At 39.0% G+C, this 24,921-nt stretch overlaps 1 protein-coding gene across 8 annotated transcripts in view; it reads left to right on the plus strand.

Moving 5' to 3' along the window:
- Positions 1–24,921, plus strand: part of GRM8 (glutamate metabotropic receptor 8) — a 358,348-nt gene that overhangs the window by 159,627 nt on the left and 173,800 nt on the right. For all 8 annotated transcript variants that reach the window (XM_030480296.1, XM_030480300.1, XM_030480299.1 and 5 more), the window contains 3 exons: positions 9,171–9,306; positions 9,783–9,937; positions 11,169–11,306. In XM_030480296.1, coding sequence (XP_030336156.1) covers positions 9,171–9,306; positions 9,783–9,937; positions 11,169–11,306 — 429 coding nt within the window. The remainder of the gene's footprint in view (positions 1–9,170; positions 9,307–9,782; positions 9,938–11,168; positions 11,307–24,921) is intronic.

The raw sequence follows: 24,921 nt of genomic DNA on the forward strand, positions 1-24,921 counted from the left end.
TTAGACAGTGATTCACTGTGGAGAGGAAAATTCCTCTCTCACAGTCTTCCAGAATTCATTCTTTTTGAGCATTTTTTTGGTTTTTTTTCTGGGTAAGTGATTTTTACCCATTCATAAACATTTACTACAGCTGAATTTTTCATGGGTATAAAGAAAGAAAAGAAAAGAAAGGAAAAAGAAAAGAAAAGAAAAGAAAAGAAAAGAAAAGAAAAGAAAAGAAAAGAAAAGAAAAGAAAAGAAAAGAAAAGAAAAGAAAAGAAAAGAAAAGAAAAGAAAAGAAAAGAAAAGAAAAGAAAAAAAAGAAAAGAAAAGTTTTTTTACTGTTCAGAACGGAAGTATAAAATAACAGATCTCTCTTGAAGCATGTCACCATAGAGACAGACTTTGGTGACTGAAGCCCATAGCCAGTCATCTCATATGGAGCCAGAGCTGGTTTGGTTTTTTTTTCTTTCTTCCTATTCTATTTTAGAATTAACATCGGCTTTGTCCCTGATAGAAGTATCTGTATGAGTGTATATGTTTGTGAAACATGCATGGCTGTGTGCCTATGAATACATATAGGAATGTAAAAAAACAGGTTTCAAAGGAATGGGTGAATTGTATTTATCAGAATGTTTTGTGTTCTTTCATGGTATCACTGAATGCCTTCTGATTTTACTCTTCCCCCCCCCCCCCCCGCCAAAGAAAGAATAAAAGGAAGACCCAACAAAAAACATTGCTAAAAGGCCTTTTCTGAAACACTAAAAGAAACGAGAGACTTTGATCTCTTAAAAACTCTTAGTTTGGAGTAGAAAAGCTCATGACTGTAGCTGACATGTTAGTGAAAAAGTATCTTCAACCTGCTTGTGCAAAAAGCCATCTTAGTCATAAATATTATCCTTAATGTTGATAAAATGTATTTTTACTTAAATAAAGGAAAAAGGACACCAATGTATCGGCTCGAAATATGGAATGTTTTTGTCTGTTGAAAGATTATAACAAAATCTCTCATTCTCCATTATGCTTTAGTGTATTGGATACTAAGTACCATTTTCGTCCATTTGGAGTGAATTGTTATTTAATTTATTAAGATTATTTTCTTTCTGTTATCTTACATCAAAAATATTGCCACTGTTGGCTGAAGAGCTAACTGTCTTTGAGAGAGTAAGTATGCAAATTGTTTGCTGAGGTATTTTGTGAGCTTCTGAGCAAATGAAAAGCCACAAGACTTTTGGATATTTCCATACTGCAGTTAATTGGTGACTGTAGCAAAGGAGGTGTACTGGAAAGGGATTTTATTTAACTAGATTTGGACATGAATAGCAGTGAAGATGCCATGGCATGGACTTCAGCGGGAACACAGAGACTGCAGAAGGCTCGGGTCCCTATCTGTAAAGCCAAGCTTTCCATTTAGCCACATTGGTGATTATATGGTTTCTTGGGGTAGTTAAATGAAGGTAGCTCTGGAAGAATGCATGGCTGCATTCAGACCTCCCAGCTACAGTACTTTGGCATTAAGGAGATGCTTACATTTTGAACAATTATTGCTTCAGAAATTTGAGTCTCTCTTGACTCTCTGTTAACTCACACTTCAGAAAATTATTGCTAAGGGCACGTAGGGATACACAAGAGAATGGCAGCAACCTGACCACAATTTAAATAATAATTCCTAAAAATTCCTGATTTTCAGCACCAGTGAAAGTCCCATGCAGAACAGTCACTTACCTTATTTTTCTTTAACATTCAGAATTTTTAGCATCCAAATTTATCAAATAATGAACTATCTGCTGAAAAAGAGTGTCTTGATGTAGTCACTAAGTCACAATGCTATTCCTATTTTTGTGAACAGAACATGAGTGTGGAACATCTTGTTGTTTATGTCTCCAGCAGTCTTCACGCTGAACTAGGTTTCTGGCAATTGGAACAGACTTTCAGTATAAACAGGTGTAGATTTTCTGAACTTTCGTTGTAACCAGGGGAAGGACTGGAAAAGGAGGAGAAATGCAATTGTCTGTTTTTCCTCATGTTATCTTGCGTTATGTGATACTGCCAGAAGTGTGCAGTTTCTTTCAGACAGAGGCTGTGTCTGCTTGTGACAGCACCCTGTGTGCCTCACAGGAGAGTTAGAAACTGAGGTGTCTTCTAAGTCTCTGACATCTGTTCCTCTACTTGGAATAAGAACTTCTCTGCCTTCAAATATGTCTGTAGTATCTTTTGGAAACTTTCCACAGTCCTGCATTAAAATTTTCTTGGCCTAGTGACCAGTCATGTATAATTCATCTTAAAAAAAGAAAATGTGTACTTGAAGGCACCTGAGAAAGTGCTGCCAGGTAGGGCTGTGTCCCAGATGTGCTCTGGCTATTTGTCTTGATCTTTTCCAGGAACAGTGTGATTTGTGATGAAGCTGCCATGAAATAATTGACTTGCAATGATGTATACTGAGTCAGGTGAGATATGCTTCCTTGTGCTAAGAAATTGATAGCTAGTTTAAAGCAAATGCATAACTTGACCATTCCCTTTTCACAGTGGTAAGACTAGTTATATACATGAGGAGATAGAACAGTTCAGGATAAACTGGTTCTGAGTAGTATGGTTGTGGTCCCAACACTGAACACACTTGAACTGACAAAAAGACAGTGTCCTTTCTTGTGTATCCTACTTAGTTGGTCCATAATGTAGCGCTGGATCCTAGCTGGGGTAAGAGCAAAAATGGCCTGCTATTTACATTTAACTTTAACTTCAAATCTTTGCTTCAGGAAATTTATTTTTTAGTGCAAGTTCCTTATCAAGTCTGCTTGCTGTTTTCCAAATACACATTCAACATCACTTCTGGCACCCACCTCCATGTACTTGGCTATTTAATGGTTTACGATTAGCATGCCATCTTGCGAATTCAGAACCCATGAGAGCTGAAATGAATATTTATTACAAAATCACCATAAGTTTAGCCACCAAAATGATGTAGGTACTACATTTCCCTTTTGTTTTATTTTTTTTCGTTTGCAGAATCATTGTTGTAAGAGCAAAAAAGAAAGGAAAAAGCTTGTTGATGCAGCATGCTGACAGTATCTTCAAAATCTACCAGGTTTTTTGTTTGGTGATAACCTATTTCCCACAAGCTGTGTTATACAGAGCAGCTGTAAGCAAGCCAAGCATGGAACAATTTGTTTAAGATGTGATTTTTATCACAATGGAAAGAACAACTTAAACCCATATTATTTTAGATCAGGTCTGGTTAGGTCCTTCTTCTAAAAGCACATGAGTTCCCAGCTGCTAACCATGTTCAGAGTGGCTGGATTGGTCCCCTGATTAGGAGTGGGGCAGCTCCTGCTGTGAGCCTGATTTCCAGCTCCCACCTCTGCTCTCCTTCACTTCATTGTCCCCTGGCCCCAGGTGCTGGATATCACACTTGGTAACTGTTAGACACAAGACAAATGGGTACTTATCATTACTGTGCATGACTGTAATGATGCAATGTACACAATGCAGCTCATATTAACTGTTTTATTCCACAGATATAGCTCTGGGATGACAAAGTACAACCTTAGTTTTACAGATCTGAGAACAGACAAAAGAGGTGTGGCACAGTTTGGTACTAAGACATTTTTTTTCTTTTCCCCAGAGTAGTTGAAGACCTACCTTCCATCAGTTCCAGCTTAGTGTATTTAAAATGTGTGACAGATGCAAACCCTTTATTTCATCTTCCATGTCATATATGAATTAGAGAATGGGTTATTCCTAGTTGAGCTAGCTGAAATGAGTCTGTCTATCTGACTTCATTCTTGGTCTCAATAACATCCTCTTGAAGACTGTTCATAAATCCTTTTAATTGACCAGGTTTGAACACAACATTTCCTTTTCAGTAAGAAGATAGTTAGCTCTCATTTCCTCATACGAATTTTAGTTTAATTGTAATTTTAGTCAAGGGAAATTTAGACCAATGAATTTTTTTTGTGCACATCCTCAGACAACGAAGGATAACAAACATTTTAGAAAACAACAACAGGAACAAGCAGTCGTCATGCCAACTCAATCAGAAATGCTGACAGAGCGAAATATGTAGACACAATTTGTTCTTATGATTCATAGCCATATAACCTTCAGGGGCATTAGGTGTCTGAACCATCTGCCCTTTGGCACCTGTGCAGTAAATGGTAAATCCACTGGTATCATGTATGAGACATCTGTTCTCAAACCCTATTTCTTCTTGATTTTGGGGAAATCTCTTTTGTTAACATTTCATAAGATTATCCTAACTACTGGCCTTAAAACCTATTCTTTTTTAGTACCTCTGCTAGCTATTTTTGAGAAATAATTATTCCTTATTCAGTTGCTGGCTCCTATGAATCCTTTTCCTAGACACTCATCTCTCCGTATGTCTGGGCACTTAGCCCAGGCTGTAGATTTCAAAGGCAGCAGGGTGCTGAGAGGTTAGACACCATAATGTTGTAAGTACCTTTGTGGATCTAGCATTTCATCATTAGCTGAAAATTGATACTCTGTTATTTGTTTGAGCAACAGCTGTATATACAATATATAGACAAGGGTGTACACAGTGTTTAGTGTGTTGAAGGTAGCTTACACAATTCGTTATAAATACAGCAACAAGGCTGAAGTGCATTTTATTTTGTTCCTGGTAGTACTTAACACATTCTTCAGTGTAGAGATGCTAAGATGAACAGTACAGTCATGATTGAACTTGCTACTGCAATGATGGAATAGTGTTTCTTCTACACCATTTTGAATGAAAATAGCTTTTTAGATAGTGCAGTTTTTCATTGCTCGATATCAATTCCACACATTGTAGATGGCTCTACATAGTGTATTATATATATGCATTTTGTAATATTTGCATTTGAGTTTTATGTGGAAAGAATGTTTTTTTCCTAAGGGCCATTGCATGAATAGGAATGGTTAAAAAATGCACTCTCAAAATTTATGAGATAACAAATTATTCCTTTATGTGATTTTTTTTTTGGTTCTGTGTTACTTTCCATGCCTGAATTACTTTGGGGACAGTTGAGAGCTTGGCATTGTTTTTCATTTTTTATTTTTTAACAGTGAATTGCTGATTGTTAAATTTAAAGGATATCTGCTAAATATTTATCTTTCATTTCAGCACTGTTACTTGAGAAAGAGATTGCAGTAAAGGACTTTTTGAGTGTCTATCACAGTAGCTTAATAGCAGTTCAGAAAATTGGCTAAAGCTTTTCATAGTACAGTGTCCATCTTTTCATTACTGGATTGTCAAAGATACCTGGTAAATATGAGGGTCACCTTCTATACAGTCTCATCTGTTGTTATTGGCAAATTAGCTGTCCATCATGGGGAGCCAGCTTGTTCATAAAATATGATGAAATGTGTTACCAGAAAAAGGCATTATATTCAATTCTAAAGCAGATAAGAGTAATTTATTTATATCTTTATACTATTTATAGATCATAAAGAAAAATGTACAAACAATTTTTATAAGAAATAGCAGATGTTCTGATTTGCAAATATTGTTTCTTTCATGTAAAGCAGAGAAGAGTTCAGGGTAAATCTATACTGTTGTATGCGTCTCTCAATCTAATAAAATAATGTAACATCCCAAGAAATTTGTGTATAGCTGAAAAAGGTGATATGTTTGCCTGTGACTAAAACTGGCTGATTGAATTTGAAAGTAGTTATTTTTATACTGGTAGTTGATAATTCCGTGCTTCATTTATGCCGTGTATAAACTTGATTCCAACTTAGGATCTGCCTGTGCAAACAACTATTGAGGTCAATGAAACTCTGTGAAGGCAGAAAAAATCTGATAATTAATCCCCAGCATTTTCTAAATATTACATAGAATAGAATAAAATAGAATAGAACTGTTTCAGTTAGAAGGGACCTACAATGATCATCTAGTCCAACTGCCTGACCAATTCAGGGCTGACCAAAAGTTAAAGCATGTCATTAAAGGTGTTGTCCAAATGCCTCTTAGACACTGACAAGCATGGGTCAGCTTTGAACAATTCCTACTCATTGAGTAAAATAAATAAAAAAGGCTTCATAAATACCTTTATTTTCTTTGTTTTGCTTAAAGATTAAACACATCCAGCTTAAGAGAGCTAACACTTTAGGTTAAGAAGCCTCTGTAATGTCTTCATGTAGCTATACGTCCCAAGCTACATGTGTCTGGACCCTTGTTTTTGTTCAAATTCTATCACTGACTGTGTAGAATTATAGAATCATAGAATCATTTAGGTTGGAAAAGACCTTTCAGTTCATCAAGTCCAACTGTTAACCTAACACTGCCAATTCCACCACTAAACCCTGTCTCTAAGTGACACATCTACACATCTTTTAAATATCTCTAAGGATGGTGATGCAGTCACTGCCCTGGGCAGCTGTTTCAATGCTTGACAAGCCTTTTGATGGGGAAATTTTTCCTAATATCCAGTCTAAACCTCCCCTGGAACAACTTGAGGCCATTTCCTCTTGACCTATTGCTTGTTACTTGGGAGAAGAGACCAACACACACCTCACTACAACCTCCTTTCAGGTAGTTGTAAAGAGCAATTAGGTCTTCCCTGAGACTCCTTTTCTCCAGACTAAAAAAACCCCAGTTTCTTCAGGCTCTCCTTGTAAGACTTGTTCTTCAGACCCTTTTCCAGCTTCACTGCTCTTGTCTGGACGCGGTCCATCAACTCAATACTATATCGCCACAGTATTCAAGGTGCAGCCTCACCAGTGCCGAGAACAGGGGGACGGTCACTTCTCTAGTCCTGCTGGCCACACTATTTCTGATACAGGCCAGGATGCCGTTGGCCTTCTTGGCCACCTGGGCACAAGCTGGCTCATGTTCAGCCACTGTCAACCAACACCTGCAGGTCCTTTTCTGCTGAGCAGCTTTCCAGCGTTTCCCCAAGCCTGGAGCATTGCATGGGGTTGTTGTGGCCCAAGTGCAGGACCTGGCACTGAGCCTTGTTGAACATCATACATTTTTGGCCTGTTGATCCAGTCTGTCCAGATCCCTCTGCAGAGCCTTCCTCCCATCCAGCGGATCGGTACTCCTGCCCAACTTAGTGTCATCTGCAAATTTACTGAGAATGCACTCAATCTCCTCACCCCCATCATTGATAAAGATGTGAACTCCATTCACCACATTTGGGCCTGGACATCCAGCCAGTTTTTTATCCAGAGAAACTTACACCTGTGCAAGCCGTGAGCAGGCAGTTTCTCCAGGAGAATGCTGTGGGAAACGGCTTTACTAAGGTTTAGGTAGACAACATTCACAGCCTTTTCTTCGTTCAATAAGTGGGTCCCCTTGTCATAGAAGGAGATCGGGTTAGTCAAGCAGGACCTGCCTTTCATAAACTCATGCTGACTGGCCCGATCACTTCTTTGTTCTGTATGTGCCACATGATAGCACTCAAGACAATCTGCTCCATAACCTTCCCAGACACTGAGGTCAGGCTGACAGGCCTGTAGTTCGCTAGATCCTCCTTCCAGCCCTTCTTGTAGATGGGCGTCACATTCACTAAACTCCAGTCAACTGGGGCCTGCCCAGTTAGCCAGGACATCTGGCTTGGTGAGCACTTCCACCGGCTCCCTCAGTCCCTTTGGGTGGATCCCATCCAGCCCCATATGTGTGTCCAAGTGGTGCCAGCAGGTCTCTGAGCCCCTTGGATTATGTGACTTCATTCTGTTCTCCGTCCCTGTCTTCCACCTCAGGGGGTTGGGCACATGTAGAAATCTGGTCTTGCTATTAAAGACTGAAGCAAAGAATGCATTAAATGTATCAACCTAATTTGTGAAGTACTTTGGAAAAACAGAAGGTTGACATTTTGAAAGGGAGAACAAAACCGTTGATAAAGTTGGAAAGCCTCCCCATATACAACATAGCCATCTAACTCTGTGTTTATTTGTCTAATTACCTTTAATACATAGACATGTATATGCCCCAAATAATCTTGTATATCAGAAAATAAATACCAGCATTCATTAAAAATAGAACAGCTCTTTTAAAACACCTTCTTATTCTTACTCACACTGAAGGTAATCTTCAGTATAGAAGTATTTAGATGCAGAGATAGATACAAAAGTATCCTTTGCTTTACCTCTCTTTAGTAATATGTCGCTTTTTGTTAAAAGCAAACATTTTCTCATTTTTCTGAGTTTTCTGGTTTTATTAATGATTAGATTCTCCACAAGAGGGTCTTATTTTGGGAATAACAACAAGCAAGAACAAATATTGGTGGGAGTTAGATGTACCAATGCAAATCAGGCAATAGTTCTTAAAGAAAAAATAATTTAAAAAAACAAATTAGAAACAATCATAAAATGATGGTGTATAGTATAGGAAGTTGGTGCCAATCTGAACTCAGTGCTTCATGAAACAGGCTCAACGAATTTCTTTCTTCATGTGCTTGAGCACAGGTAACTGTCATAACCAGGAAGTAGAGATTCCCGTGCACCGGTGTATGAAATCACTGAGTAGAAATTTGTCCCTTTTTCAAGGACAGGTAAAATGTAGAGATTTCAATTAGCACTTTCCTCCTTTTGTCAGGAAGAGATATAAATATAATTTCTGAGTTTGTATTCATTTGCTGATTGGTAATTTAGAATACTCAATGACAACCACAAACCTCTTAAATAATTAAGACAACTTAATTAGGGATGTCATAATAACAATTAGAAGTTATCTGTATGTATAAGAAAACATTTCACGTTCTCTATTTGATTCTGTAACCACAGAATTTATTGCTAACCTTTTACTCTCTGTTGAAAAAGCAGAGGTGTGTGATAGTTCCTGATACTGAAGAGCCACAGTATGAATGTAAGATAACCATCAAATTGTGTCTCCATGGCTAAATGCAATCATGTGGCAAGGCTGGGTTCTCAGCTGTTATAAGTTGAGGTATGGCTGTGGAACTCAGCCCAGCTGAGCCAGAGTTTGGTGCTTGATGATCTGTCTCAGAATGTTGTTTAAGATTTTATATAAAAATATAAAGTAGCAGGTAACTGAGTTGTACTCTTTAATACAGCATTAAGTGTTGAATTTCATATAGTGTTATTTTGAAAAACATAGACAATGTAACTTTTGGCTTGCTGCTGTATCTCAGATTAATACCTTGCTTTCTTTACCTGCCTGGTTATGGATTATATAAAGTGTGGATATTTAGCAAGTTAAAATTCTTTTTTCTCATTTTAATTTTTCTCAGGAGGTGTTTGCATTGCTCAATCACTCAAAATCCCTCGGGAACCAAGACCAGGAGAATTTGAAAAGATTATCAAGCGCTTGTTGGAAACTCCAAATGCTCGAGCGGTCATCATGTTTGCAAATGAAGATGATATTAGGTGCCTGTTTCCTTATTTTGTATATTGAAGATGTTTTTCTTCACAGAGACTCTCAATTGGCTGGTGCAGAATAGAATAATGCAGGAGTTTCAGATTCAATTCTATATTAAAATTCTTGTAAATCTGGTGATAAGAAATAGAGTTGAAATTATATAATGTGCTGGTCCATTCTGTGGAGATCTAACCTGTTGCTAGTTCCTAAGAGTGCAGCTCGAATAGATTATTATTTGGTGACTGAAAAGGAAGAAACCAATAAGAATGCTAGAAAAATATGACTAAAGATTAAACAAATTAATTTGTACAGTACTGTATCTTAAGTTCACTACAGCTGTTTTTGAATATGCTTCAGACTGTGAAAACTCTTGACTAATTGGTTAGTATAAGCTTACTTATGCATAGCCAGAATTAATGCTGCGGATTATCAAATTCTTTGTAAACGCAGTTTCTCTAACTAGACATTTGTTGTGTATTTGCAGGCGTATACTGGAAGCAGCCAAAAAAGCTAATCAGTCTGGACATTTCCTATGGATTGGCTCAGATAGTTGGGGATCAAAAATTTCGCCAGTTCAGCAGCAGGAGGAGATTGCGGAAGGAGCAGTAACCATTCTGCCCAAAAGAACCTCAATAGATGGTAGGAATGCACATGGCACAAACCCCTCATTTTCTGACAATGTTCAAGCACCCTTGCTTTCTTAAAAAAAAAAAAAAAAAAAAAAAAAAAAAAAAGAAAAGTTAGAAATCATGTAGTCCTTGATTACAGGGAAATCAGGGAAAACTTTCTAAGTAAGTAACTTGAGTTGGCCTAATCCAATATTCATTTAATATCTCTGTTGAGATGAGGAGATGATGAATCTGCAATTAGGTAATCTTACAATTGTCTAATAATGAGAACATGTGTGGTGAAGAGCTTCTTATCCATAGCCTAGTGGTTCTTTGGGAGAAAAAAGGAGAGTGTTGAGTGGGTGATATAAGTCAGCTCATTGTCCTGAGAGGAGATCAATCTAGATTCTGCTTTCCTCTCCTAAATTTACTTTAAGAAGTCACTATATTAACAAAGTTTCTGGCTTAGTGGTTGAAGAGGAGGTTATTGTTTTGAAACACCTTATTCCCAGTAGGGTACTGCATGAAGTAACACCTCTTACTGTCTGGGTAGGTGCTCTAAACTGGTAAATGATTAGAAAAACTGAGCACTATTGATACTACTTGGAGAATTTAGCCACATGGACATATTTGTAAAGAGCTTAATCCAGATAGTATGTGTTAGTCATTATTTCATTATGGCTGCTGGGTTGTAGGGCTAAGACTGGTGCAGCATCTGATCAGGTTTAAGCAGGAATCTTTAGTTTCTCAACTGGGGTCAGTAAATATATAAATAGAAAGAGAAGCTGGAAGCTTTCTGGTTCAATGGAGAGTTACACAGTGATTTTAGGTGACCTTGAAATTAAATTTATTTGGACCACAGTCTTTGCCTAAGTAGTGATTATAGTCTGTCTAATTCCTTGTAGGTATGCAATTCTTTGTGTCATCTGTGTATTAAAAATTAAGCTATTTATTTCCCTATCTACATTGTTGGTTTTTTTGGTTTTTTTTAATGGTAGAATTCTGCTGGAGCTTTAGAGACTCTTTAACTGCTGTGGTTATTGAAAAAACTCTTGTTCTACAGCAAATACAGGATAATTAAAAATATACTATTTTTTAATCCTTGGATACTACTATGCTCATAAAAATATCTTATTATAGTAGTTTGTGCCTAAAGCTTTTTTTTTTGTTCTGATATTTATGCAAAATTTGTTATTGTCTTTAAATGACTATTTTTATGCTGTATCATATTTTAATGCTTCCTTCACTTCTCTTAAATGTAGGATTCGATAGATATTTTCGGAGCCGAACACTTGCTAACAATCGAAGAAATGTCTGGTTTGCAGAATTTTGGGAGGAGAACTTTGGATGCAAGTTAGGATCACATGGAAAAAGAAATAGCAATATCAAGAAATGCACAGGTAACTGTGAAAATAAAACATTATCTATAAATTGTCTACAAGAGTGCAGGAAAGGAATCGCTTTTTTCTTGGCACTCTACTTGATCCCTTCAATTCCCCAATGCATATTACTGTGTTGAAGAAAAGTGTGACAATTTTTTTCAAACCTGAAGAAAAAAAATCACGGACAATGTTTGACAAAGTTAGTGGTTAGTTAATATGCACAGATCGCACAAATGACAGTACAGGTTTTGTTAAAGACCTGTGGCTATGGTTCAATTCCATTCATGTTTTCAATGGCCTCCTCTCTCACCCCATCTATAGTAGTCAATATAATTGTTTTTTTAGTGAAGAGGCATATCATAGTAATCCTCATACTGTTATCCCTGAATTTTATGCAGAGAAAATTAAATTCCTGTTTAAACTACTGAGGTCTTCATAATAGGTCAAGTCGTGAATTCCTTATTTAGTTTACAAACTGTGTTTGAGGGTGGAGTAAAAATCAAATCAATACATTCTTATTAGTTGTCTTCACATGAAAAGAACAGGATTCTCTTGTATTATAAAGCTTAAAGTGTCTATGAAGTTAAAGCAAAAACTCTATGTAACTGCCACTGGTGTTCTCAAAGCAAGCCTGCTTGCTCAGGCATCATACCCTGACACAAAGCTAATATAGCAGTCGCATTATTAGCTCTGGGTTTCGTCTCCCCTATGAGATGTTGGCTTTTTGCTGTCCCTTGCAAAGTTTATTACCAGAGTGTTACCTTTAGTCTTCTATGGCTATAGGAGACTGTTTATGTTGGTTTTTGTGTAGATAGTTTTTTCCTAATAGCAGAACTCCCAGTGTCATTTTCTTAACTACTGCCACCACCCCCAGCATCGCTGGTAGAGACCACCATTTCTGTGACTAGCGGCAGCAGCAATACCCATTTTTCTACACCACATACATGTCATCAATTTTCCTTGATTTTTTTTTTTGTGACAGTGTTTACTTTTCATAGAATCATAGAATCGTAAGGGTTGGAAAGGACCTTAAGATCATCTAGTTCCAAACCCCCTCCCATGGACAGGGACACCTTGCCCTAAACCATGTGGCTCAAGGCTCTGTCCAACCTGGCCTTGAACACCGCCAGGGATGGAGCATCCACAACCTCCCTGGGCAACCCATTCCAGTGCTTCACCACCCTCACTGTAAAGAACTTCTTCCTTATATCTAGTCTAAACTTCCCCTGTTTAAGTTTGAACCCATTACCCCTTGTCCTACCACTACAGTCCCTAAGGAAGAGTCCTTCCCCAGCATCCTTGTAGACCCCCTTCAGATACTGGAAGGCTGCTATGAGGTCTCCACACAGCCTTCTCTTCTCCAGGCTGAACAGCCCCAACTCTCTCAGCCTGTCTTCATACGGGAGGTGCTCCAGCCCTCTTACCATCCTCGTGGCCCTCCTCTGGACTCGCTCCAACAGCTCCATGTCCTTTTTATGTTGAGGACACCAGAACTGTACGCAGTACTCCAAGTGAGGTCTCACAAGAGCAGAGGGGCAGGATCACCTCCTTCGACCTGCTGGTCACGCTACTCTTGATGCAGCCCAGGATACGGTTGGCTTTCTGGGCTGCAAGTGCACACTGCCGGCTCATGTTAAGCTTCTCATCAACCAACACCCCCAAGTCCTTTTCTGCAGGGCTGCTCTGAATCTCTTCTCCACCCAACCTGTAGCAGTGCCTGGGATTGCCCCTACCCAGGTGTAGGACCTTACACTTGGCTTGGTTAAACTTCATAAGGTTGGCATTGGCCCACCTCACAAGCGTGTCAAGGTCCCTCTGGATGGCATCCCTTCCCTCCAGCGTATCAACGGAACCACACAGCTTGGTGTCATCGGCAGACTTGCTGAGGGCGCACTCAATCCCACTGTCCATGTCGCCGACAAAGATGTTGAACAGGACCGGTCCCAACACCGATCCCTGAGGGACACCACTCGTTACAGGTTTCCAACTGGACATTGAGCCATTTACCACAACTCTTTGCGTGCGGCCATCGAGCCAGTTTTTTATCCACCGAGTGGTCCATCTATCAAATTGATGTCTCTCCAATTTAGAGACAAGGATGTCATGTGGGACAGTGTTGAACGCTTTGCATAAGTCCAGGTAGATGGCGTCAACCGCTCTGCCCCTGTCCATCAGTTCCGTGGCTCCATCATAGAAGGCCACCAGATTGGTCAGGCAGGATTTCCCCTTAGTGAAGCCATGTTGGCTGTCACCAACCACCTCGTTGTTTTTCATGTGCCTTAGCATGTTTTCCAGGAGAAACTGTTCCAAGATTTTGCCAGGCACAGAGGTGAGACTGACTGGTCTGTAGTTCCCTGGGTCTTCCACCTTCCCCTTCTTCAAAATGGGGGTTATATTACCCTTCTTCCAGTCATCGGGAACTTCACCTGACTGCCAGGATTTTTCAAATATGATGGACAGTGGTTTAGCAACTTCATTCGCCAGCTCCTTCAGGACCCGTGGATGGATTTCATCAGGTCCCATGCACGTTCAGGTTCTTAAGATGGTCTTGAACCTGATCCTCTCCTACAGTGGGCCTAAGGTCTTCATTTTCATATTCCCTACATTTTTCCAAGGGAAAAGACTTTCATGGTGTGGTCGGAGGATTTGCTGGTGAAGACTGAGGCAAAGAAATCATTAAGAACCTCAGCCTTCTCCAAATCCATGGTAGCCAGTTCTCCTGATAGCTTCCGGAGAGGGCCCACATTGTCCCTAGTCTGTCTTTTATTTGCTACGTATCTGTAGAATCCTTTCCTGTTATCTTTTACATCCCTTGCCAAACTTAATTCTAGCTGGGCCTTAGCTTTCCTAACCTGGTCCCTAGCTTCCCGGGCAATGCTCCTATATTCTTCCCAGGCCGCCTGTCCTCGCTTCCACCTTCTATAAGCTTCTTTTTTCCCCCTAAGTTTCCTCAGCAGCTCCTTGTCCATCCATGGAGGTCTCCTGGCCCTCCTGCTGCGCTTTCTTCTAGTTGGGATGCAACACTCTTGAGCACGTAGCAGGTGATCCTTGAATATTGACCAGCAGTCTTGGGCCCCCCTGCCCTCTAGGACTGTATCCCATGAAACCTTACTAAGGAGGTTCCTGAAGAGGCCAAAGTCTGCTTTCTTGAAGTCCAGGGCAGTGAGCTTGCTGCATGCTCTTCTCACTGTCCTGAGGATCTCAAACTCAACCATCTCATGATCACTAGAGCCAAGGCTGCCCTGGAGCGTCACGTTTCCAGCCAGTCCCTCCCTGTTGGTGAGCACGAGGTCAAGCACGGCACCTCTCCTCGTCGGCTCCTCTATTGCTTGAAATCGAGGAACCTCCTGGATTGCTTGTGCCAGGCCGTACCGTCCCTCCAACAGATGTCAGGATGGTTGAAGTCCCCCATGAGGACAAGGGCCTGCGAGCGTGAGGCTGTTCCTATCTGTCTATAGAGCGCTTCATCCACAGAGTCCTCTTGATCAGGCGACCTGTAACAGATCCCCACCGTAATGTCCCCCATTGCTGTTTTCCCTTTGATCCTGACCCACAAACACTCTGTTACCTCATCACCCGTCCCCAGACAGAGTTCCATACTCTCTAGCCTATCACTGCCATAGATAGCAAAGCCCCCTCCCTGTCTGCCTGGCCTGTCTTTTCTAAACAGCCTGTAACCTTCCATTCCGACACTCCAGTCATAGGAGCCATCCCACCATGTTTCTGTGATACCAATGACATCATATTCCCGTAGCCTTGCACACATCTCTAATTCCTCTTGCTTGTTCCCCATACTACGGGCGTTTGTATAGAGGCACCTTAGCCGAGCTCCAAATGCAGCCGACTCAATGGCTGGGACAGCTGGAACATCTTTACATGGCTCCAAGCACTTATTACAGGTGCTGGCAACTGACCAGGAGTGTTGGGATGGATCAGTGCTCCCCTCCCCCAACACATCTAGTGTTTCACCAGATAATATCTTCCATGTGGTACGTGAGTGTTTTATTCACTTATTCCAAGTGAATAAAATTGGAATAAAATCTTGGAATAAAAGTTCCAAGATTTCTGGCTACTTGATGACGCTGTCATGCAGCCTTTGTTATGAGGGTGCCCTTCCAAGCTCTCTGCAAATAAAAGCTGCACACCAGCACCCCACTTCTGGGTTTGTCAGATATACTGTGAAGTCTCCAAGCTTATGCGCCATTAGTTCTGCACTTCCTGAACCACCAGATTTACTGTATCTGTACTGTGCCGTCAATTCAAAGACTTACTGCATTGAGCCTTGCAATGCAGTTATGTCTCAGAAATATGAAAGCCATGCATGCACTCTCTCATTTCAATGGCAGTGCCTTGTCTTCTGCCTTTTACGACATACTCCAACCCCCCCCCCCCTCAAAGAAGGGTGATATTCAGTTCCTCTCTGAGCTAAATGATAGCTCATTTTTCTAATCCTTTACTCATTGGCCTTGATTCATATAGCAGTAAGTCATGGCTGGGTAGTTACCCATGTCTGGGAAGGGATTATTTTGTTTTTGCTATTTTAAGTGGAAAGTAATAATTTTGAAGTTTTTCAGGTAGAATGAGTGGTGTATGTGCAGTAGTTTGGGAAGCTCTAAATGTTATCACAGATGGTTATGTGACTTGTCTCAGTCTCATCACATCTGTCAAATTGAATTGCCAAGCAAAAAGTAGTGTATAAAATGTATATGCTGTATCTTGATAGATTCAAAGTAATTTGCAATTTGAAATGAATATCTGTATATTTTACAAAACAAAACTTTGGTATGCTCTCTCTTCTTGAAAACAGAAAAATAAATGTGTTTTCTGCACCCAGAATGTTAACATTGTATCAAGGGATGGATTAAAGATATGGACAGTCTCATATGAAGGTTGCACATGAATTTTCACTTGCAGGGAAAAAAGCTATGAATTCTTCTGCAAGCAAGAGTACCTACAAGTGGTAGGACCCTTGACTAAAACCACTTGATGGTGGCTTAGTACAATAGAAAAGGCATTTGGACAGCAGCAAGACCTGAAACAAGGTGATGATTCATCATAATCCCTTTGCTTACCTAACTCAAATATAAAGGGTTGGATAACAAAAATAACCAAAATGTTTTCCTTTTAAGTAGGCTTATTCAAGAGAGGAAGGTGGAAATTCAAAATAATCCTCTGACGATTTAAGGAGAAATGCTAGGTGGAGAATGGGGAATGACACACACACACTCCTCCGAGCCCCGCCTCCCCCCCCCCCCCCGCCCAGTCTAAACCTAAAGAATTGCAAATGGCATCTTGACTCACCCTAGTTCATTTGACATGGCCTTCTGTGCACGAGACAGAGGCAGCAATGAAATCTTGGCCGGTAATTCATATTACATGTCTCAAAGCAGACAAATCAGCCTACTGCGATCTTCGATGTTTGCTAAAGATTAAAGAGGAGAATATCCCACACATGAATTTCTCTTTCCCTTTGTGGCCAAATCTGCTCTGAAGTAATAGCGGTAAATGATAAAAAAAAAAAAAAAGAAGAATAATGAACCCCTGCATAATAAGGATATAGGAGCTGTTACATTTAATTGTTTATAACTTAATATTGAAGACTTTGATTCTTGGCCTATCCCAGTTGCCAGTTTTCCTTCCAGTGGGTTTTCTCTGAAACTTTCTGTGTACTTTCTCAGTCCTAAATTTCAGCTCGGTTCTTAAAGGGAATCTATTCCCATCTCTAGTTCAGGACTTAGTTCAAGACTGAACTTGAAAATACTATTTATCCTGATTTTCCCATATTTTATCTGGGCACTGTAGATAAGAAGATCATCTTTGTCTTTTGATCATCAGCACAATTTGTATATCTTGTCAATAGCCAGTGATAAACTGAAAGAAATCCAAAAGCTTGAGAGACAGCCGTAATCTGAAAACCTCCCTCTCCAAAGATATAAAAAGACAAATTGATAGGTATAAAGTTTTCTCAGGCTTGAGATATATTTTATTAGGCATTCCTGTTTATCTTAGCTGGGAGGTAATTGAATTTTTTTCTCATATGATATTTATAATTCCCAACAACAACAAAACCAATAGCCCTGTTCTCTATTTCATCAAGTTATCTATTCATAGCTTTAAATTTTACTATCTACAGTCAGGATGCAATCTCAGGCACTTATTTTTCCCTTTGAACATACTGGAAAATGCTTCATAGCAAAAAAAAAATACTTCTCTATTTTCTTTTCCATGTAAAAGTCGACAGTCATTTTAGCACTGAAAGTCCTGAAAGGGATTTCCTCTCCTTCAAAGTTAAGAATTATGAAAGGGCATAAGCCTTCTTACCCCTTCTGTTCTTATATGTTACTGATTATTATAGTTTACTGTTGTAATGGCTGAAATAGTTTATTTAAAGAAAACTGCTTTTTAAAAACTGTTTAAAAATACTGTTTATTTGTGGTAGCTGTTGCTTATTTTTCCTAGAAGAATTTGTGCTTTGAAAATACATAAAATAGTGGGTTTTTTGTTTGCTTGATCATTTCCTTTCTGATTTTTGCCAGTTTACAGAAAGCAATGATTCACATAAACTTTGAATAAGTAATTGTTTTGCCCCTATAGATTTGCAACTAGCTCTATGTGTTTCTGAGTGTACATTGATCAAATCATCAAAATTAGAATAGTTCATTGAAAAATATTAGAGATTTTTTGTTTCAAACTTTCTGGAATTAAAAACAAAATATCAGTTCAGCCATTAACTGAGTAAGCATTAAACAATAATTCAATGACTACCTATTAACATTTTTAATCGGGAAGGTGACAGGCATTTGCAGAGAAAACTCATTTGTCTTACTACAGCAAAATCGAAAAGAGTGGAGCACTACAAGGATTGAACTGTCTGTAGAGGTTACAAGAAGTCTCGCTTTATGTGATCATTCCAGGTGCAGGCTTTCTGTAGTCAGTAAAAATATCTTTAGAGAGACATGAATGTTTCAGGGATCTTCAACGGCCTTTCTTTAGCACTGGAATCTCTTTGTGGAAATGAGAAATGAGGAGATGAGAAGCTTTCCACTCAGCCCTGTGTCCTGCAGATAATCATAAAGACAAAGAGAGCAATCACGCTTTGATTACCTAAATTATTCAAGAGGAAGGGGTTGCACCATGGTTGTGGGAGATGACAGAGACGGTATGCCTCTTGCTCTACTTTAAATTTAGATCCTGGAGAATTTTCCCGTACCCTCATGTTGTGGACTGACCAGATTTATTCCCAGTGTTGTGTTGTTAACTCCAGTTCTTGGTTGTTGAGTTACTAATTCTCAATACCACATTAGAGTAGGTTTCTAGACCTTGTGTTTCTTAAGAAATGTACAAAAGTATGAATACAAAGATTTGAAAATGAAACAAAGATATCCCAGAGTACGCTTTTTAAAAATAAAATTAAATTGTGGGACTGACCGTCTGCACCATCACTCTTTCAGGAGACCCAAACACAGTTATAGAAAGCAGCATTAATGATGAAGAATTGAGAAAGAAGGGTAAGAATTAAATTAAATGTACTCAGACTTGTTTCCACTGACCTCACAGAATGTTAATATGCGATTTCGTTCAAACAAAAAATGCTGAAGTCCTCTTTACCTATATATTTGTGCATACACTTGTAGATATTTGTAGATATTTTTGCGCTCGCAGCCCAGAAAGCCAACCGTATCCAGGGCTGCGTCAAAAGAAGTGTGACCAGCAGGTCGAAGGAAGTGATCCTGCCCCTCTACTCTGCTCTTGTGAGACCTCACTTGGAGTATTGTGTACAGTTCTGGTGTCCTTAACATAAAAAGGGCATGGAGCTGTTGGAGAAGGTCCAGAAGAGGGCCACGAGGATGACAAGGGGGCTAGACCACCTCCCATATGAAGACAGGCTGAGAAAGTTGGGGCTGTTCAGCCTGGAGAAGAGAAGGCTGTGTGGAGACCTCATAGCAGCCTTCCAGTATCTGAAGGGGGCCTACAAGGATGCTGGGGAGGGACTCTTCATCGGGGACTGTAGCGATAGCACAAAGGGTAATGGGTTTAAACTTAGACAGGGGAAGTCCAGGTTAGATATAAGGAAGAAGTTCTTTACTGTGAGTGTGGTGAGGCACTGGAACGGGTTGCCCAAAGAAGTGGTAAATGCTCCATCCCTGGCAGTGTTCAAGGCCAGGCTGGACAGGGCCTTGGGCAACATGGTCTAGTGTGATGCGCTCCTGCCCATGGCAGGGGGGTTGGAATTAGATGATCTTAAGGTCCTTTTCACCCCTAACCATTCTATGATTCTATGATTTGTGTTTTCCTACATAAGCGGAGAGAAATATGACATGAAGTAAAGTTGCTTATACTATGATGTTTCAATGTGTAAAACTGCAGCCTCATATTCAAATCTGACTTAAGAAAATATAGTTTAATTGAGATTTGTTCTGGATTTTCCCCATAGCATGCCTTCACAGCATGTATTTATCATAGTATTTACAGTCTTCGAACAGCAATATGTGGCTTTTTAATAAAACCCTAACAAAAACCTTAAGAAAAGGTTCTTCATGCACATCCCTATGGAGGTAGTCTCTCCCTATTTTTTTATGGTTAGCATTTTAACTACTCTGCAAACCTAATCAGCTTTTTAACTGGCTATAATGACTAACTGCACTGCTAAAAATAAAGATGGAAGAGTTTCCAAAAGCATATAGAGACCTGTGTAAATTAGTCTAATTTCCATTTTCCCCATCAAACTGAACTATTTGTTTCACTGAAAAAAATCACAGTGCTGCAAAATAGACATTATGCATACCTAGGAACTTTACAGATCTATTATTATTTGTTTTTTTTTTCTTAACCTCTTTGAAAATACCATTGCACCTAAAAATATTAATAAAAAGAAGTAGATTTACTCATATATATATATGCAGCCACATTTTGAAATATTTATAGAACAAATTGAGAAGTTCAGTAGCAGAAAGGAAATATTGCAGAGGTACAGTGCATTGCTTTTTAGTTTGAGTAATGGTTCTATTACCATAAAATCACTCCTACAGTAGTCTTCTATTCTTGATGAGACCTATAAAAAATTAAAAAAAAAAAATCAGCATAGATGCAGTTGAGACACATGGTGAGTTGTACCACAATTCCCAAAAGGCACTAAGGCTCAGGAGGGACTGTTTTCGAGCACACATAAAGTGCTGCATGCTCTTTGTGCAATTTGTATGTTGTGACCAGTATGTTTAGTCATACGAGGTAAAAAGTTCAATTTCTTATTTTTTCTCTTCTTTTGCTGTTCTTTGCCATTTTTTTTTGTTCTTTGCCATTTGAAGTATCTATAGACACATTGCAGAAGGATTTTTGACTTATTTTTAATCTTCATAAAATGTCTATTGCTGTTTTTTGTAAGTACAGTAATTCTATGTAAAGATCACGGTAGTCTACAGCATGATAAACAGAAGCCAAGCTGACTGTTGAATCTTTGCTATCCATCACATCAACTGGACACAAGAGACTAAGTAGTATTTGTGATAGTCTGAGTTATTAATCTGCTTTGGACATTATCTCAGAACTATGAAGATTGTGTGTTACAGGTAGCTGCATGGCAGTAGTCCCATGCTGACTCTAATGTAGCATTAAATCAAACTGCATCATGTGTCATTAAATAGTATATGGAGCCAGAGAACATTCACTTTTGGTTTTAGGACAATAGATCATGTCCCAGGTGGCACCAAGACATCTTCCAATAAGCTAAATGAAGTTTAATCCCTTTATTATGGTATACCATAGGCCATAAATTCACCATTTTTGCAGATTTTGTCTGGTTCCCAATTTAAAAACCTGGGTAGTAAATTCCAAAGAAAAAGTTAATGTCTGAGAATAGTTAGTGACGTTCTGCCAAATGGTTCAGCAAAGCTGAAATACGGACTTTCATGTGCTATTCATCAGGTCAGAATGTTTAGATCAAGTCCTCTCCTGATAGTGGAGAACTGGCAGGCATGAACCCTGCTGTCTTTCTGCTGTCAGTGACTAATAGACTCGTAAGTGCTACAATACCATACCTTAAGGTCTATTTGATCAAAATATACACGTTCAGTTGTCTTACAGAGACCCAGTTCTGGCTTGTATTCCAGAAACTCAAGAAATTCAGAAGTTTGAAGTTGAATAGTATTTCATTCTAGTAACTGCTAAGGTGCATAGGTATTACTCAGTATGTCTGAGAGGTGTCAAATCAGGGGACCTAGCATTTGCTCCCCATTCACTAATTTGATCTCTTCATTTCACTTGCTGTCATCCATTTTGTTGCTTCACCAATTGTTATTATTTCTAGATCTCTTTATAATATATGCAGTGGAATATCACTTCTCACCCATGCTGTCAAAGCTTAATTCACCTACAAAACATTTCACTAAAAAAAAAATTCTTATTCTAATTTAGAGAAAAAATTGGTGATATACTCCATGGAGGTCTTCGTTTCTCTACAATTTTATTCAGAAATAGGAATTTGAGTCTTGTATTCTGTCAGGAAATGTATCAATTTTAGATTTATAGTGTTTTACAAAGTTATGAATCATATTCCACTGGACAGTCATTTAACTAGAGTATCTTGCCACTTTAGATTTTATGCACTTGCTGCCAAGTTGGAATACTTTTAATACACATATGCATGTGCACACATGTTGATGTGTTTGCTAGCAATTTATGAATCCAGAAATTCTTATTGCAGCTCAGAGGCTCTGCGAGAGTGGCATATCCTAATGAACAAATTGTTGCTTTTTGTGAACTCTGGAACTGCCTCTTCTCAATTGTAGCCTCAGAAAACTTGTAATCAATATTACTTATGATGTAACTTAGATGTCACACATGTAAGATTGTCATCTGTACACAGCTCTTGTTCCTGGGAGACAATGGTAAGTTACTCTTTCATTTCCAGTGCAGGCCCAAACACTTTGCACACATGCTATTAGAATGGGAAAGTTGATGGTGCCATTCTTTCATCAGTTTACTTTCCTAGTCTGCCGCAAACAGAGCCTTTCTGTGAAAGATATGTTATGTGTAAGCCTGAGTCCCAGGTATCCTTTTACAGGTAGAAAAAAATATTTGTTGTTTTCCATTCTAAGCAAAGTTCTTGTAATTATGCCTTGGGAGGGGACTAGAAGAACTGTTTTAATTTTGTATATACATTATCTATACCATTATTCAATCTTAAACATTTTATACATATGCATATTGGGCTTGCATACTTGCTACCTGACTAGATGCTTTATTAGAGTACAAATAGTACAATGAAACATAGTTTAAGTCTTCAGAAAGGACCATTAGCTGCATAGTTTTCAATGTCCTTGGATGTGGTCAGACAGGCTGATCTGCTCTTTCTAACCTTGTGGAAGGTTACTCATCCTTCAGACTTGTTGACCACTGTCCAGCCACTCTAGCACCGTCTGTGAACTAACCTGATTGAGAACTTTGGAGGTGAAATTTCATCACCCAGATCAGTAGCAGGCATGTTATTTTAGTTCAAAGTATTTTTCAATATTGTCGAGTAGTGGTTCATAATACTATTTTTTCCTATTCTGTTGTGTGATGGGGGACACCAGTTGGGTGGAGAAGGAGGCACCTTTGTGAGGTACCTTTCTCCCCAGGCAGCCCAGGTGCCCTGAGACCATGTCTATGTTATCAAACAGTGCACCTCTGCAGAGCAAAGCAGTGGATGATGATCATCTGAGGTCCTCAGTGTACTTATTTCAATAGATTTTACTTCAGGTTAGTAGTGTACTTTGAGTTGGAGAGCCATAGCTGTATTCCTGGCATTCATACTACGGTTTCATAGAATCATAGAATAGTTTGGGTTGGCAGGGACCTTCAAAAGTAATCTAGTCCAACCCCATGCAGTGAGCAGGGACACCTTCAACTAGCTCAAGTTGCCCAGAACCACATCCAGCCTGGCCTTGAATATCTCCAGGGATGGCGCATCCACAACCTCTTTGGACAACGTGCTCCAGTATTTTTACCACACTCATTGTAAAGAATTTTTTCCTCACGTATAGTTTCCACTGAAAGGCACTGGGATTTTGCACAGCAAGGCTGCTGCACCATGTGAAAGTGGGAGCAGTAAGTTTTGTTCAAAACTACATTCCTTATCCAAATAAAAGATGAGTGTAGCCACACTCAGGGGATTTAGCTGGTATAGCAGGTAGAGCAAGGATATAGTGCCCTCTGTGCTCAGTTGCTGATCACAAGCAGGATTTGACTGCTTTTGGCCCTTATTTACAGAAGACTGCTAACCACAAACAAACATTGCTTTATTGCATCGATTAGCTGTTCTGAGGGGGAAAAACGTATTTTTAATATGCAGTTTAACATATATAAGCTATTTTTAATATTTCTGTAGTATGCAATGATCCAAGATATATATTTAAATATACCAATATGCAGTTTTCAGTAGATGAGAAAAGGAGTAGCTTGTTTGTTCTGTAATGTAACTGCAGAAAAATGTCATCTCACACATACACTGGAATACAGGGTGACTTACATCATAAATTGGTGGTGCAGAAGTTCCTACAAACCAGCCTGTCTATTATTTAATACTTGATTTACAGGTTCTCAGCAAGTTAAAACAAATATGAACACAAGGTAAAAGAAAATAGTGAACCAAAGGAAATTATTTAATCTTTCTATTATGATCTTTTTACTGGTTAATTATGTTTGATATAAAAAAAGCCCCAGGTTATTCTGATATTAGACACCACCAATACTCCAAGTAAATCTATATTTTTAATAATTACATTAATTTTAGAATATTAGTATAGATAAACTAACTGTTTTCATAATTTCATGAAGCAACAGTGAAAACATTTAGGATGGACTGCTTTTATATCACGAACATTTTCAATACATTGAATAATTATTCACCTGTGAAATGCCCCTGATTTATAAGTAATTGCTCACCTTTTGTGCAAGGGAGTTCAGATTGGTCACCTGTAAACAGATCTACTGAGTAGAACTTCCTTGCAGAAATAGATCCAGCAAAATGAATGGGGCATTCTTAATGGGCTGTAGTATAAATCAGTGTAGAAAAAGAGGTCAGAATTTGGCTTTTAATGGATAAGTGTATCCGTTAAATATACCAATTATAGTTTAGTGTTTTCAGAATATTATTTGTATCCAGTATTTGAGATGGGTGTTTTTGTATGGAGGGTTCTTAAGAAAGGTCAGGTAGAGGCACAAGTGTCCCACAATTTATGCTAAAATCAGTGTACAGGGGAGGAGAGGTGTATTTGTTACATTGAATTGACACTGGTTTAACTGCGTGTCTGGGCATAATGATTTTGACCCAAATTCTAGTTCTGGACTAGCGCATGTTCAGGGCTTGTAGAATTGCCCTTGGGTGGAGCTCATGAGTCAGGATTTACTTCATTCTTTAACTTCTGGCAGGCAACCTCCACATGTCCTAGTAAGCTACCTAGACTGGTATGATTTACCCCATGAGGATGCCCATCTCTCTTTATGGACTGCAGATAGGCCTAGATGACTAATTTGGATGAGGTACCCCACTTCTAGATTGCTCAAGTTAAGTGAAATGAATCCCATTCCATGGTTGCACTGATCACCACTTTCTCAACAAAATAATCTCCTTTTCTAGTTTATCTAAGATCCTGGT

The sequence above is a fragment of the Strigops habroptila genome, chromosome 3 (genome assembly GCF_004027225.2).
Source record: "Strigops habroptila isolate Jane chromosome 3, bStrHab1.2.pri, whole genome shotgun sequence".
NCBI classification, from domain to species: domain Eukaryota; kingdom Metazoa; phylum Chordata; class Aves; order Psittaciformes; family Psittacidae; genus Strigops; species Strigops habroptila.